At 36.8% G+C, this 15,314-nt stretch overlaps 1 protein-coding gene across 1 annotated transcript in view; it reads right to left on the bottom strand.

Annotated features, from left to right (window-relative positions):
* Window positions 1-15,314, bottom strand: part of UTRN (utrophin) — a 488,613-nt gene that overhangs the window by 94,429 nt on the left and 378,870 nt on the right. Inside the window, 1 exon segment of the mRNA NM_001012395.1 lies at window positions 12,715-12,844. Coding sequence (NP_001012395.1) covers window positions 12,715-12,844 — 130 coding nt within the window.

Here is a 15,314-nt window from a genome sequence, read left to right as displayed (position 1 = left end):
CCTTGGCAACTGAACTGATTACCAGGAGATTCCATGTTATGATAGGTAGATAAACTGATTCCACCAGGAAGTGATAAATAAGGAAAACAAGTGAATTAAACACCCAGCTTCTAGGAGTGTTTGAGCTGGGATACAGTCCAGGACAACAGTGCTGGAGGAAAAGTAGGTCATTAGGCAAACCTTATTTAAATCCCTAAGTTAAAAAATGAGAACTACATCACACTTATATACAATATATTTAATATAAATATAAAATGCCATATTTTATATGCTCTGTTTCTATAAATGCTTATCATGAATAATATAAAATATAGAAAATAAATAAATGTTATTTATGTGAGATGAAAAAAGTCACTCTTACTAGTCCCATGAGAAAGGGAGTGGTAATTTTTATGATGGCAGCACCTGTGTTTGTTAATAAGTCACTCAGGCTTTTCCAAAGATCTATTTTAAGCACTTGTGTTTCACTGGCTTTTGTAAAAGAAAAAGATACAGTACTAATTTCTGAACAGACAACTTAATTATGATGATTTTTCCCTGGATAAAGTAAAAAACTGTTTCTGAGTCAGTCACTGAATAACCTGGCAGGGAGACACACAGCTTCTTTGTCCTGTGACAAAACACTCAACATGGATGGGACATTTTTGTCTTCACTTAATGTAAAATCTTTTGATTGAGCAGTCCCTTTGTGTGGTATTTATTATATAATTCCTACACAAGCAGCTAGTCAAAAGAAAAGAAAAGCTCTGTGTTCAATTCCCCATCTGTTTGCCAGAAAGGATACCTATTAACTGATCACAGAGTCAGAATAAAAGTGCCTCCCTATTACAGTACCAATCTCAGTTTAATGCATACTTTAAACCAAGAACAGAGGGAAGCGTGAAACCAAACAAAAATTTTTCAGAACGTTTGTGAAACAGGTAACAGGTAGCAACAGATGAAATATCAAGTCATGATGATGTGGGGTTAAGAGAATAGAAAAACAAATGAAAGCAGCAAACACACACACACACACACACACAGAGAAAACAAAAAAAGAGAAGAAACTAATAAAAGGATATAATTACATTTGTAAAATCCTCTAGTTGTTTGAAAATCAAAGGACTGTTTCCTTCAAAATTTCTGAAGAGATTTTTTTGCCATAAATTTTAAGACCCTCATGCAGGAAGTGGAGAATCTTTCAGACCCAGTGGTTCAGAATTCAGAGTACATATTAGAAACCCCTCTGAGAGTTTGTTTGCTTGCCTGTTTGTTTTTACATACAGATCCCCAGAGGCCCTACCCCCCAAAATTAAGAGATCAGATTTAGTTGGTCAACAGTGAAGGGCAAGATGGGTATATTTTAAAAGCTTCCCAGATGATTGTAATGTGTTGCCAGGACAGAGCACCGCCAGCTTCCTGGCTTACAAATTGATCTCTCTGGTCCCTGCTGCTGAAGCTGGAGTATTTCCACTCCGGTGAGTTGTGTCATTCCCACGCAACTGGCAGGGCCACTAAATACTGGAGACCACAGAGCAAATGAAGCTCAGAGATAAGAGGGTAATCTAATTTGCATTTGAAAAGGCAGTAATAGAGGCTAATCTGAGAGAAGGAGGAAACAGCAGGATAAAAACCAAATAAATTTACTGACAATTTTCAGACCAGAAGAGCTTTTTCTGTCACTTTCCTATTCCCTGAAGTGTGTGTGTGTGTGTGTGTGTGTGTGCACGTGCGTGTGTGTCCTTCTCTGGATATTTTTGAGGGGCAGCACTCTTTTTCCATTCTCGTCCGGAACTTCAGGCCTTCCCTTTTAACTGAACTTCAGGCCTTCCCTTTTTAACTTCAGGTGCAATTATATTTACTTTCTATATTTATATTATACATTTATACAAAACATGTAACAGGTTAATTTTTGTTAACCATATTGTTATATTAATTTCGTACTTATATAATTTAAAATAGTGATTTATTATGTTACAATAGATACCTATCTTTTAAGACAGATTTAGTAACAATCTTTTAGAAAGAAGAGAAGAAAAAGAAAACAAAAGAGGGAAGAAAGCAACAATCAGACCTAAATTTTCCTCTCTTGTTCAATTATTTTTATTCTTCAACTATGCAAATTAATTGGTGGTATTTATACCTTACTATGCCATGGAAAGAAAGACTGCCCCATGATTCCCTGGAGTGAGGTAGGCAAACAAAACTGGACCAAGAGCAGAGTCTAGGGTTGGGGCCAGCCATGATTGTATCATGCCCTTTGCTCCTAGGAGAGCTAAATGATGCTCATCTCACTTTTATCAAGTGGGAACTCATATTTCTCAGTGGGAAAACTTTTTGTACAAAGGGCTTCATTTACCTCTAAAATTGAATTTTTTTTTAAGATTTTATTTATTTATTCATGAGAGATGCAGAAAGAGAGGCAGAGACGCATGCAGAGGGAGAAACAGGCTCCACACAGGGAGCCCAATGCAGGACTCGATCCTGGGACTCCAGGACCATGTCCCTGGCTGAAGGCAGATGCTTAACCACTGAGCCACCCAGGCATCCCTAAAATTGAATTCTATAAGAAAGCCAAAGCCAACATATATCTCAAAGAAATCTTAACAGTAGAGAGGAAAATAGTCTCCTTATGCATGCTTATACAAAAACATTTTACAATAAAAAAATTAAATTACATGTTTCTCCAATGAAATAATATAAAACTCTATTAGAATCAGCCCAATTGCTTTAAAGATCTTCCATATTTATTGCATCCTCTTTTTTTCAATAGGAAATTGACATTTATAACTTCACTGTGACTTTTTATTTATAGGTTCTAAAGTCTTATGTCATACATGTTTTCTTTCTTTCCATCTTGGTTTGGCAATATCCAGTCTAGAGACCAGTATGTCCTCAATATATAATTAGTGAATTGAGCTGGGCTCAATGGAACTTTTAGCTTAACTCTTTCCTGAGAATACTCAACTTTATAACTTCAAGTGGAAATCTTTCCATTTATTTTTCCTTCCTCCTCCCTACACTGATCTAAAGTGAGTTATAAAAAAGGTTTTTACCGTGAAAGAGAAGGATAAACCTTACAAAGTTATTTCAAGTATGGTAGTTCCAAATATCTTACTTGCACTGTTCTTTTTTTTTAACATGTATTTCACCAAGTGATGAAAAGGAAATATTAAGACAAGCAAACATAGGGAAAAAAAATTAAAACCTTCCAGAGTAGCATTTTCACTCCTGGACAATCTAGTGTATGGAAAGATTAGGAGATCATATGCCATTTCAAACACTAACAAATTATGTAATCATAAACATATTCCTTATCTCTTTGAACTTCAGTTAGTAACTATAAAGTAACTGGCACATGCCTGGCACACAGGAGGGCGTCAACAAAGGTCAATTTCTTTTATGATTCCTTTTATGATTTTATTACTAAGTCTGGGAGGTTTAGACATCTGTAGGGATTTTTAGACAAGCAAACCAATAGATTAGCTAACAAGAATTCATAGGAAAAAAACAAAGCACTCCCATGTCTAGAGACTCGACTTGCTCTTTCTCTCGTTCTCTAACTGCCCTCCATTTCTCTCTTTCCTTCATAACCAAAAGGTGATTAAAATAATGGGAAATATATTCTCTTCACGTTTTCTGATTACATGATTAAGATTAACTTAATCTCTCTGATGATCAGTGTTTAAGAGGACTCCACCCATTTCCTATTTTGTATGATGATAACAATCATTATGAACTAGATTACAAGTGCATCATCAAGGGCCATCAGCTGATTACTGTAATATTTCTAATTATGTTAATCTATATATTGTAAGAGTGACAATAGTAAGATGTTACCCAGACTAGATTAACCTGTTAATGTGAAGCCTAAATCTTTCAGTAGGAATATCATAAAGATGATATGGATTCATCCATGCTGCCAAGGGGTTTCTTAAATCCTTAAGTGGGGAAAAAAAGGACAGTGAACAGAGACATTTAGAGAAAAGCAAGAACTCCAAAGTAAAGAAATTTAGGGAGTATCTTCCACAAAAACCCACATGCAAAGTCTTAAGAGAGAGAAGGAAAATGGAGAGGAAGCTAGAAATGCAGAGCACACTGTGGAGGGAGATAAATGGTGCTTCTGTTCAGAGGTAAATGGAGGTAGAACCAAAGTCAAGACACTTCTAAGTTTTATTCTTCTTGTAAAGTGAGCCAAAGTAAATAAACCCAGCATTGAGTTGCGCAAGAAGTAAGGACAGATTGTTAAGAAAATTCACCTCTAAGGAAAGGAACAGGAATATAAGAGATGCCATGGAACAGAACTGGCTAAACCACCTGACATCCAGCTTTCAATCTTCTGTAACTTAGTATTCCCTGAATGTCCTCATCCTAATGGCCATTTTGTAATTTATTCAAGTCATTTATGAGTGCTAGAACAGCTGCAGACAGGTCACTGGGGGTTGAGGGATGGCACTGCAAAGAAAGAAGGGAAGCTGGGAATGTAAAATCCAGGAGGGAAAGGATATGTTTTGTTCACTATTGTATCTTCAGTATCTAGAATACTTAGCCATTCTTGCAGAAGAAGTGAAGTATGTCTTATGTTTATGTAATGCCATAATAAGTGAGGAGTTTAACTGAAGAGAAGATTTTACGTCTTTGCTAGCCTTAAACTTCTTTAAAAATGGCAACTCCTCTAATTCACTCTAGAAGATTACAGCTTTCCAGAGGGACAACAAAAACAACAACAAAATAAGTACACCAACCCATTAAAAGAGTTTAGTATCCCCCTATTCTTTATGTTTAAAAAAGTAACTTCCCAGATGTCTATTACAACAGAATACATACATGTAAAATACTGTCATCCTTTTTATGAGGCAAATGTAATTTATGGATGGTTGCAACAGTGATTAGAGAATATAACAGATGGTAAACAATTAATTTAAAATGTTGTGCCCATCAAACTACCTTTGTTATTATATAATTCTTCATCAAGAATGTTGATATGTTTATTTAAATTGGATTTCATTACTATGGTACTCATTGTCATGCAAAAAAGTTTTAGAAATTTTTACCCAATCAGTAGGCTTAGTCAGCCAACACATATATTTTAGGAAAGCTGAAGACTAGATTCATTACACCCATACATACATTATAGAACTTTAATTTGGGAAGGATCACATTGCTGCTCTGTATTTAAGAATACTGAAAAAGAAAGCAACATTATATTTTTCTATGCTTTTTCATGCATTACAACATTACTAATCTAGTTTGGATTTGAGAAGCTAATTAAATTATTGTCTTGGTCTATAGGCCTGAAAGCTATGATTTATCCTTCAAGTTTTTATATGAAAATTAAAAAGACAAAGTCTAACATTGCCCAACCACCTTTTCTCCTGATGCTAGAAATTAGTGAACTGGTATGCCATTCTATTAAGCAGCCTGGTATTTCAGTAAAGAAAAAGCAACAGCAAAGGGAAAAGTCAAGAGTTACAAAATGTATTTAATTATTGTATGACATTTCTTTAAAGTCAAAAAATATAGAAAATTATTTCTACTGTATAGCTGGAAGTACTTATGATTACTGGGGTAATGAAGAGAGTATACTATGGTGGTTAAGAGCACTAAGTTTGACACTAAGCCAGACATGGGAGTTTCAGCTCTGTCATGAGTGACAGGAGCTTCCACACCTCTCAAAGACTTAATTTCCTTATCTCAAATGGGTGGTAACAGTATTCATACCTCAATGAGTCGTTACGAGGATTAAAGGTAACAAGGTATGTGAGGTACCTGGCATAGTGCCTGGCACACTGTAAGCACCTGATCAATGTTGCCTTGTGAACATCTATGTCTACTAACATTTCTCTCCCTTTCTTCTTGGGCATTGGCTCTTCCCCCATTTAATATTATTTTTGTAGCATGGGTGTGCCAAATCCCAGTAGACTCTGAGCTCCATGTTACTCAAGCTGAGTCCATAAGAGCCCTCTCCTGTAATGTGCTGGATTGAAAGAAGCGCTGTCTCTCCTTGTGGTATGAGGTATGTGATCATAGGAAAGCTAAGAAAATCAAAACTTGTAGAGGGAGACAGGAAGACAAAGAAAAAAGGCTTCTGGGTGGCATTTCAGTCCCTGTGGCTGGCTGTGACCTTGCCCTTAATGTAATTTGGCTATGGGAGTTAATACATTTCCCCTTGTGCCTTTGCTTATGGATGTTGGGTGTCTGCCATTTACTATGACTAGGGTTCTAATTAATAAAGCTGTTACTAGGAAAACAAAAATGCCCTGAGAGAAAACACCCATCATTTTTACTAGCCTAATTATTTAGGCTATAATATGTAATTTGGTCTCATTTTATGAGATGCAAGGAAATAATTACTGCCATCTCTTCCTGTAAACTTAAGTTATATTAAGAATCAGTATAAAAGTAACTTCTACTAAACTATATGATAATTCCACATTTTCATTCATTTAATGATCGTGAAATTTTATTCACACAAGTTTGCTAATATTGGCATAAAATGGACTCACACAGTGGACTGAAAATGTCATTTATTACTTCATTACATCATATATAAGATTTTGCATAAGAGAAAAATACTCCTAATAATTATCTTTTTAAAATACTATGAAACATTTAATATTTAAAAGAAAATAGTACACCGTGAGTTTAAATATTAACTACTAGTAAAGAAAAATAGCCAGCTGTCAAAGATCAAAGATGAAAAATATTAATCCATAATACTTTTGTATCTGAAAAATGATCAACCATTAATCAGAAGTACAGACATACATAATTATATGAAGTACACACACACACAATAATTTACAAAGTATAAAAAGAATAAATAAAATAATAGATGTCCTTTTTCCAGGACTAATCATTAAAAATGAAACAGAATCAACTCATCAAGTATAACAGGCTGAAAAAGAAATGATGTTCTAAGAGCCTGGAATAAAATAATAGTTATAGCAATAGTAATGCCTTAACTGGAATAGATTCTAAAGAGGACTCATGGGGGAATTGATAAATAAAATAATGCAATCTTTTTTATCTTAAAAATGAAAAGCTGAGAAGAGGAAAAGAGCTTGTCTATACCCACAGATACAATAAATTGTACAACTTTCTAAATACTTTTGGAGGTGATCTATCCTATAAAAGTGTTTGCAGGCTTATTTAGCAATTGATACCATAACCTCAAATCATAAAACATAGATGCACATTTGTGCACATGCACGCCGGCATCTCTATGCGGTGTGGAGACAGGGATGCTGATGTGAAATCACTAACTCCTCTGTGCAAATCCGACTTTTAACCTGAACTGCAGGTGACACAGAGGTGAGAAAGCACATGTTCTCCTTGATTATCTCGAGAGGTTTAGGGGCTGAAGTGGGCTAGGCTGACTATGGCTAAGTCCACAGGTGTCCTGTACGTCTACCTTCACCATGCAGCCAGGTGATTTTCAGAAGGAAGTGCAAGCTGGGCTGAGAACAGTCAGGGGTAAAAGAAGGCAGGGGAATTAAGGGAGAAACCAAGGAACAGCAGTGCAGGGTGATAGGCTCCAGATTCCAAAAGTAGAGGAGTCAAGTCAGTGGCCAATAAGCAGAGACACAGAGGAGATAAAAAAGGAAGAGATGGTAAAAGTCAGCCAAAACACTGCAGGTTAAGAAAGGTCACCCACATAAAAGCTTTGAACTCTGTTCCTGGATCTACCCCGATGTTAGCTGGTGGCCTTGTTCCACATCACAGTATTTTCTTGGTAGAAAGAAAGTAAGAAGAAAGGAAGGAGGGAGGGAAGGAAGAAGAAAGAAAGGAAAGAAGGAAGGGAGAGAAAAAAAAAGAAAGAAGAAAGAACAAAAGAAAGAAAGAAAGAAGAAAGAAAGGAAGGAAAGGGGAAAGGGGGGAGGGGAGGGGGAAGGAGAAACAGAAAGGGGAAGGAAGACAGAGAGAGAAAGGAAAAAGCATCTTGCTTTATGTGCCTGACTCATTGGGATAGTTAGAGAGTGGTTTTAGAAGTACAAAGAACAAAAAAAAAAAAAAAAGAAGTACAAAGAACAATACAAAGATGATGAGAGATTTACTCTTCTTTCTACCTTTTCACAGATATAGACCAGGTGATTAAAATCAAATGAAAAACAATTCAATGTGTTAAATGACATGATACAGATGTAATCAAATTAAAAAGTTTCATATTGCTCAAACCAGATAAGGGAGGGCTACTGATAAAGCTGTGAACTCCACAAAATATCTGTAATTATTCAGACGATTTCAGTTCAATTAAAAATCATATTTACTTAAGAACCATTTATAAGTGGAATGAGTTATTCTGAGTTAGTGCTCCAGACAGCTACACCTTACCTATTTAGCCCTGTGTTTTTATGGCTGCCATTTAAAAAAGAAATATACTAAAATATAGTATAAATTCCTATGCCTTCTCATAGCTGATTTATGTTCTGTCTTCAAAAATAAACCATAATTCATAGCTCAGTTTTTCTTTTATTGTAAAAAACCCCAAAGACTCTCTGTTTTGTTTTATTTTAGAAGTCTCATATATCCTTTCTATAATTTCTTTCTCTTCCTTGCTGTCAAACTGCCAGCAGTCATCGCTCACTGCTACCCTTTTCCCTGTCCTGACATTTCCACTTTGCCACATATCCACAACTCACTGGGAATCAAGTTAAACTAGTTACAACAGTATCTAAAGTAGGAGTTAATACCTCTGAGAGAGCAGCTTTGCTATGAGTAAGGGGAGGATCTTCACTGTATTTGCTGTATAATATCTATTTTTGGCTGCCTAGATCATTTTTCCACACTCTTTCAGCTTCTCAATAAGTGAGAAAGGTCACTAAGCCAGGGAAGGGCTGAGCTCTGGATACAGATCTTGGCAACACAGCAGAGAGATGACAGGAAAGCATGGAGAAGAGATGAGAGAGAGAAGCATCAGGAAGACACTGAGCCTTCGACAGTTGGGACAGGATGAGCAGGGGCTGGGTGGGCAAACAAGGAAGGAGTCAGAAATCAGGTAAAATAGACCCACAGGCAGAAAAAAACAAACAAACAACAACAACAACAATAACAACAACAACAACAAAACAGGATAGGTGGCAACAGGATAAAGGCAAGGAAGACCATAACTGGCAGATCGTCCCTAGCAGTTTGGTGTCAAATGGACATCAGTTTGGGGAGGAGAGAGAGAGAGGAGAGACTGCTACCCAGTAAACTGAGGCCAATCCCTGTGCAGCTTGTGTGCCAGGTGTAGGAGCTCAGGTGCCATCCTAGAGGCTATTGGTGGTTTTTAAACCAGGGGAGCAAATGCCAGTTCTGAGTTTCCGATTTATCATTGTACTGTCTATGTTGATGCAAAGATACCAACTGAGAAAGAACTGACAATACTCCTAACAAGAAATGGCAAGGGCTTAAAGCCAGGCAGTAATATTAGTGATTTTTATTTTTTTTTAAGATTTTATTTTTTCATGAAAGACACGAGAGAGGCAGAGACACAAACAGAGGGAGAAGCAGGCTCCATGCAGGGAGCCCAATGTGGGACTCCATCCCAGGACTCCGCGATCACACACACCCTGGGCCGAAGGCAGGTGCTCAACCACTGAGTCACCCAGTAGTGATTTTTAAATATTTAAAATATACATACTCAAAAGATGATAAGGGACTAGATCTTAAAAGTTCTTATCACAAGGAAATAGAATATGTAACTGTATATGGTGATGGATATTAGCTAGACTTATGGTGATTGGCTTATAATATATACATACATCAAATCGTTATGTTGTATCCCTTAAACATCTACAATGTGTCAATTATATCTCAATAATAAGGGGGTGGAGGGGAAATACCTAGCAGAGCATACCTTATGAGATTCTTTATCAGCAACTTATCATTTGGTTGAAATAATTAATTTGCTTCTTTTTAATAGCCTTTGTCAATTAACAGATGCCTGAGAGCAATTCATACCTATATTACTGGGCAGTAAAGTAAAATGCCACAGGTTGCCTCACACACACACACACACACACACACACACACACACAAACACATAACACTATAAGAATTGATAATTGAAAAAAACAAAAAAAAAAGGAGCTGGAAGAAAAAAGGCATTTAGAAACATGCAGAGAAGTACTTTCTGAAATAGTTACTTAAAAGTAAAGAGATGGATCCATTTGGTGTATACAGAGCATATTCAATAAATAAATGCTTATTAAATAGAATAAAAAATCATATCATTTCTCCCCGCTCTATTCCCTTTAACAGTGAGTACTTCACGTAGCATCACACAAGATAACTAATGTTCAAATGCTCTCTATTTCTGATAGCAGCTCTACATAATTCATGGTAAACAACAAAAGTATAAAAGCTATTACGGATAATTTTCTTTCATTTACTTTTAACAGCAGGTAAAATCAGCCACCATTGCAGAAAGCAATATCACAAAAGGAGGAAAGCATAAAAATTGCAAATCATAAAAAAAACAAAAAGAAAGAAAATCATAAAGTTACATTAATGACTTTTTCTCTTGCCCCCCCCAATAGAATATTTGAAAGAGGGCTTAGAAACATACCTAATGTAACAGCAAAATAAGAACTCAAAAAAGTGATATTATCTTACCCCTGAAATGGACTAACCAGGAGAAGGAAAATGTATAGCAAAGTGAAGCTTTAGTGATACAATAACACTTTTTTACTGCTATGAAGTAGATTATAAAATGCTTCCTCTATTCACTGGAAAGTACTGGGGAAGCAGGGAGACAAGAAACTCAGATTTAAGGTGAATTTCAAATTGGATAGGGTGAGATGAGTAAACTTATTTTTCTTCCACGCTTAACATCAGCAATTGTAATAGTGCCTTCTTTCTTGTATTGAGTTGAAATGTTCTGTCCGACTTTCCAGGTCCTCTGCAATCTGAACCAGACAGCACGTACAAGCCCCTCACTGCCACCTCCTGCCCAGGCACAGGGCCGCTTTGCTCCTCACTGCTGCACTGCTGCTTGTGATGATCCTGTCCCGGTGGGTCATTCCTCTTAACTGAGCCTGCTCACTGACCAAGCATCGTCACAGGTGCGCTCAGCTCATGCACGCATTCATTCAGCAACTGTGCATTAAGCACCCAATTTGTGTGTATGTGTGTAAGCTGGGTGCATAGACGTGTGTGTGTGTGTGTGTGTGTATAGTACACACATAAATGTGATCTTTTTTTTTTTTTTAGAAGATAGTGATCTTGATGGTAAATTTATTCAGTCTGAAGTAGAACTACTCTGACAAAGGCTGAGTAGGAAAATAGCTACTTTTCCAAAGGCCTGCTCCAGTTTCGGCCACAAAGAAAGCATTTTTCCAAATGTACTTTCCTTACAAGTAATAAATGTTCATGAATTATGCTGCTGGACACAGCATGAGGCAGTCTTTCAGATCTGCCTTCACTATGTGAAGTGAATGATGAAAAAATATTTTGAATGGCATGTTTGTTTTTAAAAATGCATCAGAATGCTTTTATTGCCAACAGTGAAAAATCACAATAAAGATCTATGTTGGCCTCCAAATTCATCTCTTAAATTTACTGTGTGACTGACTGCTATTTCCTACTAAGGCAGTTACTGTTTCCATTTTCAGCCAAAGTACATAAAGAGTGCATAAATAGGTTAACTTTTTTTTTTTTAAGATTTATTTATTCATGAGAGACACAGGGAGAGGCAGAGACACAGGCAGAGGGAGAAGCAGGCTCCATGCAGGGAGTCTGATGCGGGACTCGATCCCAGAAGTCCGGGATCATGATCTGAGCCAAAGGCAGATGCTCAACCGCCAAGCTACCCAAGTGTCCCAGGTTAATTTTAAACTACCTAAATTCTGTTGTCTGCTTGGAAAAGAAAAGTGTTTACTTTGGAGTCTAATTTTAAAAAGCAATCTGTAAAAACAGAAGCTTAAAAAGATCTTTATGATTATTTAAATATTTCTATGTATTTTATTTTATTTTTTAATATATATTTTTTAATTTATTTATTGATGAGAGACACACAGAAAGAGAGAGAGTCAGAGACACAGGCAGAGGAAGAAGCAGACTCCATGTAGGGAGCCCGACATGGGACTTGATCTCGGGGCTCAAGGATCAGGCCCTGGGCTGAAGGCGGTGTTAAACTGCTGAGCCACTCGGGCTACCCTGAACTGTATTTTAAATATCACTCCTCCAGTTGCAATCATTTATCACGTAATGTGTTTGAATAGAAGAAATGTACATTTTTCTTTCTCAAAGAAATTACTTTTAGTTACAGCATGCCTTTTACCAAATCTATTTGCAGTTAATTTCCTTTTAAATTAAGAATATTGACGTATACATTTTATTTTTTAATATAAAAATCTGGATATTAAATAATGACATATTGGATTAAACTAACGAATACTTGGAAGAAATTTTTTTTATATCAGATCCTGAAATGCTGAGAGGAAATTTCCTACTTGATGTCGGGTTTTTGTTCCCCTCACATGTGTTTTTATGATGTATGAAAAAAAAAGCTCACCTGTTTTTTTAGCTTGTTTTTTTTTTTTAAAGATTTTATTTATTTATTTGACAGAGAGAGAGAGAGAGAGATAGGGAACAAGCAGGGAGAAAGGCAGGGGCAGAGGCAGAGGGAGAAGCAGGCTTCCTGCCAAACCCAGATCCCAATGTAGGGCTCAATCCCAGGACCCTGGGATCATGACCTAAACCAAAGGCAGATGCATAACCCATTGAACCACCCAGGCGCCCCAATCTCACCTGTTTTTGATTGCAGGTCTCTTCTTGGTTCCTCTGGGGCCTCAATTGGCTGATCAGCCAGGAAAACTCGAGCTTGGTCTATAGCATTCAGGACAGAATACTCTTTCTCCTTTAACTCACGTCTCAGGGCCTTTGCAAAGAGAAGCAAAAGTTGAGTTTGTAACCTACTGTGTTCACCAAGTAATGAAACATCTTCAATTAGACTACTGACCATACTTGTCAAGGGAATGACTAATATACCCTTTAAGCAAAGTTCGAAGTGAAAATATAAATTTGACACATACGAATGATGAAACATGAATAAAAGCAAAGATGATAGGGCTTAAATATGCAAAACAAAAATCTTTAACGTGTTTACCTAAGGGAAACTGTTATAGTATATTTGAACTTACACAAAATGTAGTTTTAGGGTTATCACTACTGTCAGATTGCTAAAGTAAAATAGCCTGTTCAAAGATACCTTTGTCTTGTAAGACTGACAAAAAAAATTACATCCAATGGTACAGAAGAAGGCAATTTCACAAGTAGTAATGAGATCCTCGAAGTGTTTTACATTCTTTAGAATATATTAAGGAAAAAAACTAAGAGATGGAAACAAATTAAAGTACATGAAATCAAAACTAAACCAAAGAGAACACATAAAAGACAGTCTCCAATTATCTTCCAATACGTTCCATCTCTCATGCTGAGGCAATTATGATTTTTCCCTTGTGAGGTTTTTCATGCAAATTTATGATTCTCAGAACAGTCTGCCTTTAGTACTTTTGTTCTTTTAAGTGGGGTTAAACTTTCACCTATGCTCCCATAAAATGTTTGATGATTAGGACTCTAATTGACTAGAGTTTAAAAACAAAGCTCACTCACTGACTACTGTAAGGTAAGAGGAAATGAAGATTTCCTCATGTACTATTTGAATGCTGGAGCCAAATAGAATTGTTGCTAATATTATTGTTATCCTCTTAAAATTATGTACATAAACACCTGCTAGGTCTAATATTTTGCTTCTAGTGCACTTCTCTGACAATGCATTATGAAAACTCTGTTTTTTTTTTGTTTTCTAAAATATTGTATTCTAGTACTACTTTAAAATCAATACAGGTTTTGCCTCTAAATACAATTTTTTAAAAAAATATTTTATTTATTTATTCATGTGAGACACACACACACACACACACACACACACAGAGGCAGAGACACAGGCAGAGGGAGAAGCAGGCTCCATGCAGGGAACGTGATGTGGAACTCGATCCCAGGTCTCCAGGATCACGCCCTGAGCTGAAGGCAGGTGCTAAACTACTGAGCCACCCAGGGATCCCACAACTGTTTTTTTAAGTAGCATTTAACATAACTATGTTGGAATGTCAGGATATTTGCAGGCTAAATCTTCATCTTCCATACTAAATAAAGGGAAAAAAAATCTAAAAAACACCAGAACAATCATCTGATGTGAAAACCAGAGCTAAACACCAGAAAAACATCAGTAATGAATTTATTTTTTAAAAGATTTTATTTATTTGAGAGAGAAAGAGAGCACACACAGGAGCGAGTGAAAGGGGGTAGGGGTAGAAGAGAAAGAAAATGGAGAGAATCTTAAGCAGCTCTCCACTGAGCATGGGCTCGATCCCATCACCCCTGAGATCATGACCTGAGTGGAAATCAAGTGTCGGACACTCAACAGACTGAGTCACCCAGGTGCCCCACCTATAATAAATTTAAAAGAGAACATTACTGGTGTGGAAGGGTGAAGGGAGATGAGTGACAGAACTTTGATTTTTTGTGATAAGCAATGTAAATATTATCTGACTTTTAAGCTACTTATAATTATTACCTTGACAAAAAATTTAAATTAAAAGAGTAATGCGAACAACAGCAAAAAAGCACCATTCCCTAAAATCCATAGATACATTTATAGCATTTATATAACCAGACAATGAAGCAAGCACAAGGCAGTAAATTCTCACATCAGTTAGCACCTGTGAGCATCAAATGACTATGTGACAAAACCTTCACCATCTCTATTGAGAAATGCAGCTCGTGAAGAAGTCCCAAGGTGTGACATTCAAGACTATCTTCTGACATTTAAAGTTTCTGATATGTGGAGATATAAGAAACGTAAGAGAAATGGGGAAAATACATTTTTAAAAAGATTTTATTTATTTATTTTGACAGAGAAAGAGAGCACAAGCAGGGGGAGGGGCAGAGGGAGAAGCAGACTCCCAACTGAGCACAGAGCCTCTTGTGGGGCTCCATCCCAGGACCCTGGGATCATGATGTGAGCTAAAGACAGATACATGCTTAACTGACTGAGCCACCCAGGTGCTCCAGCTGTGGGGAAAATACATTTTAATCTAGAAATATATATACACATATACATTTTCAGGTCTTGAGCCTATTCTTTTTTTTTAAGATTTTTAAATTTATTTATTCATGAGAGACACAGAGAGAGAGAGAGAGACAGACAGGCAGACAGGCAGGCTGGCAGAGGGAGAAGTAGGCTCCATGCAGGGAGCCCAACATGGGACTCAATCCCAGGTCTCCAGGATCACGCCCTGGGCTGAAGGTGGCGCTAAACCACTGAGCCACCTGGGCTGCCCGAGCCT

Source organism: Canis lupus, chromosome 1, assembly GCF_011100685.1.
Source record: "Canis lupus familiaris isolate Mischka breed German Shepherd chromosome 1, alternate assembly UU_Cfam_GSD_1.0, whole genome shotgun sequence".
Classification (NCBI taxonomy): Eukaryota; Metazoa; Chordata; class Mammalia; order Carnivora; family Canidae; genus Canis; species Canis lupus.
This window is presented reverse-complemented; position numbering and strand designations above follow the sequence as displayed.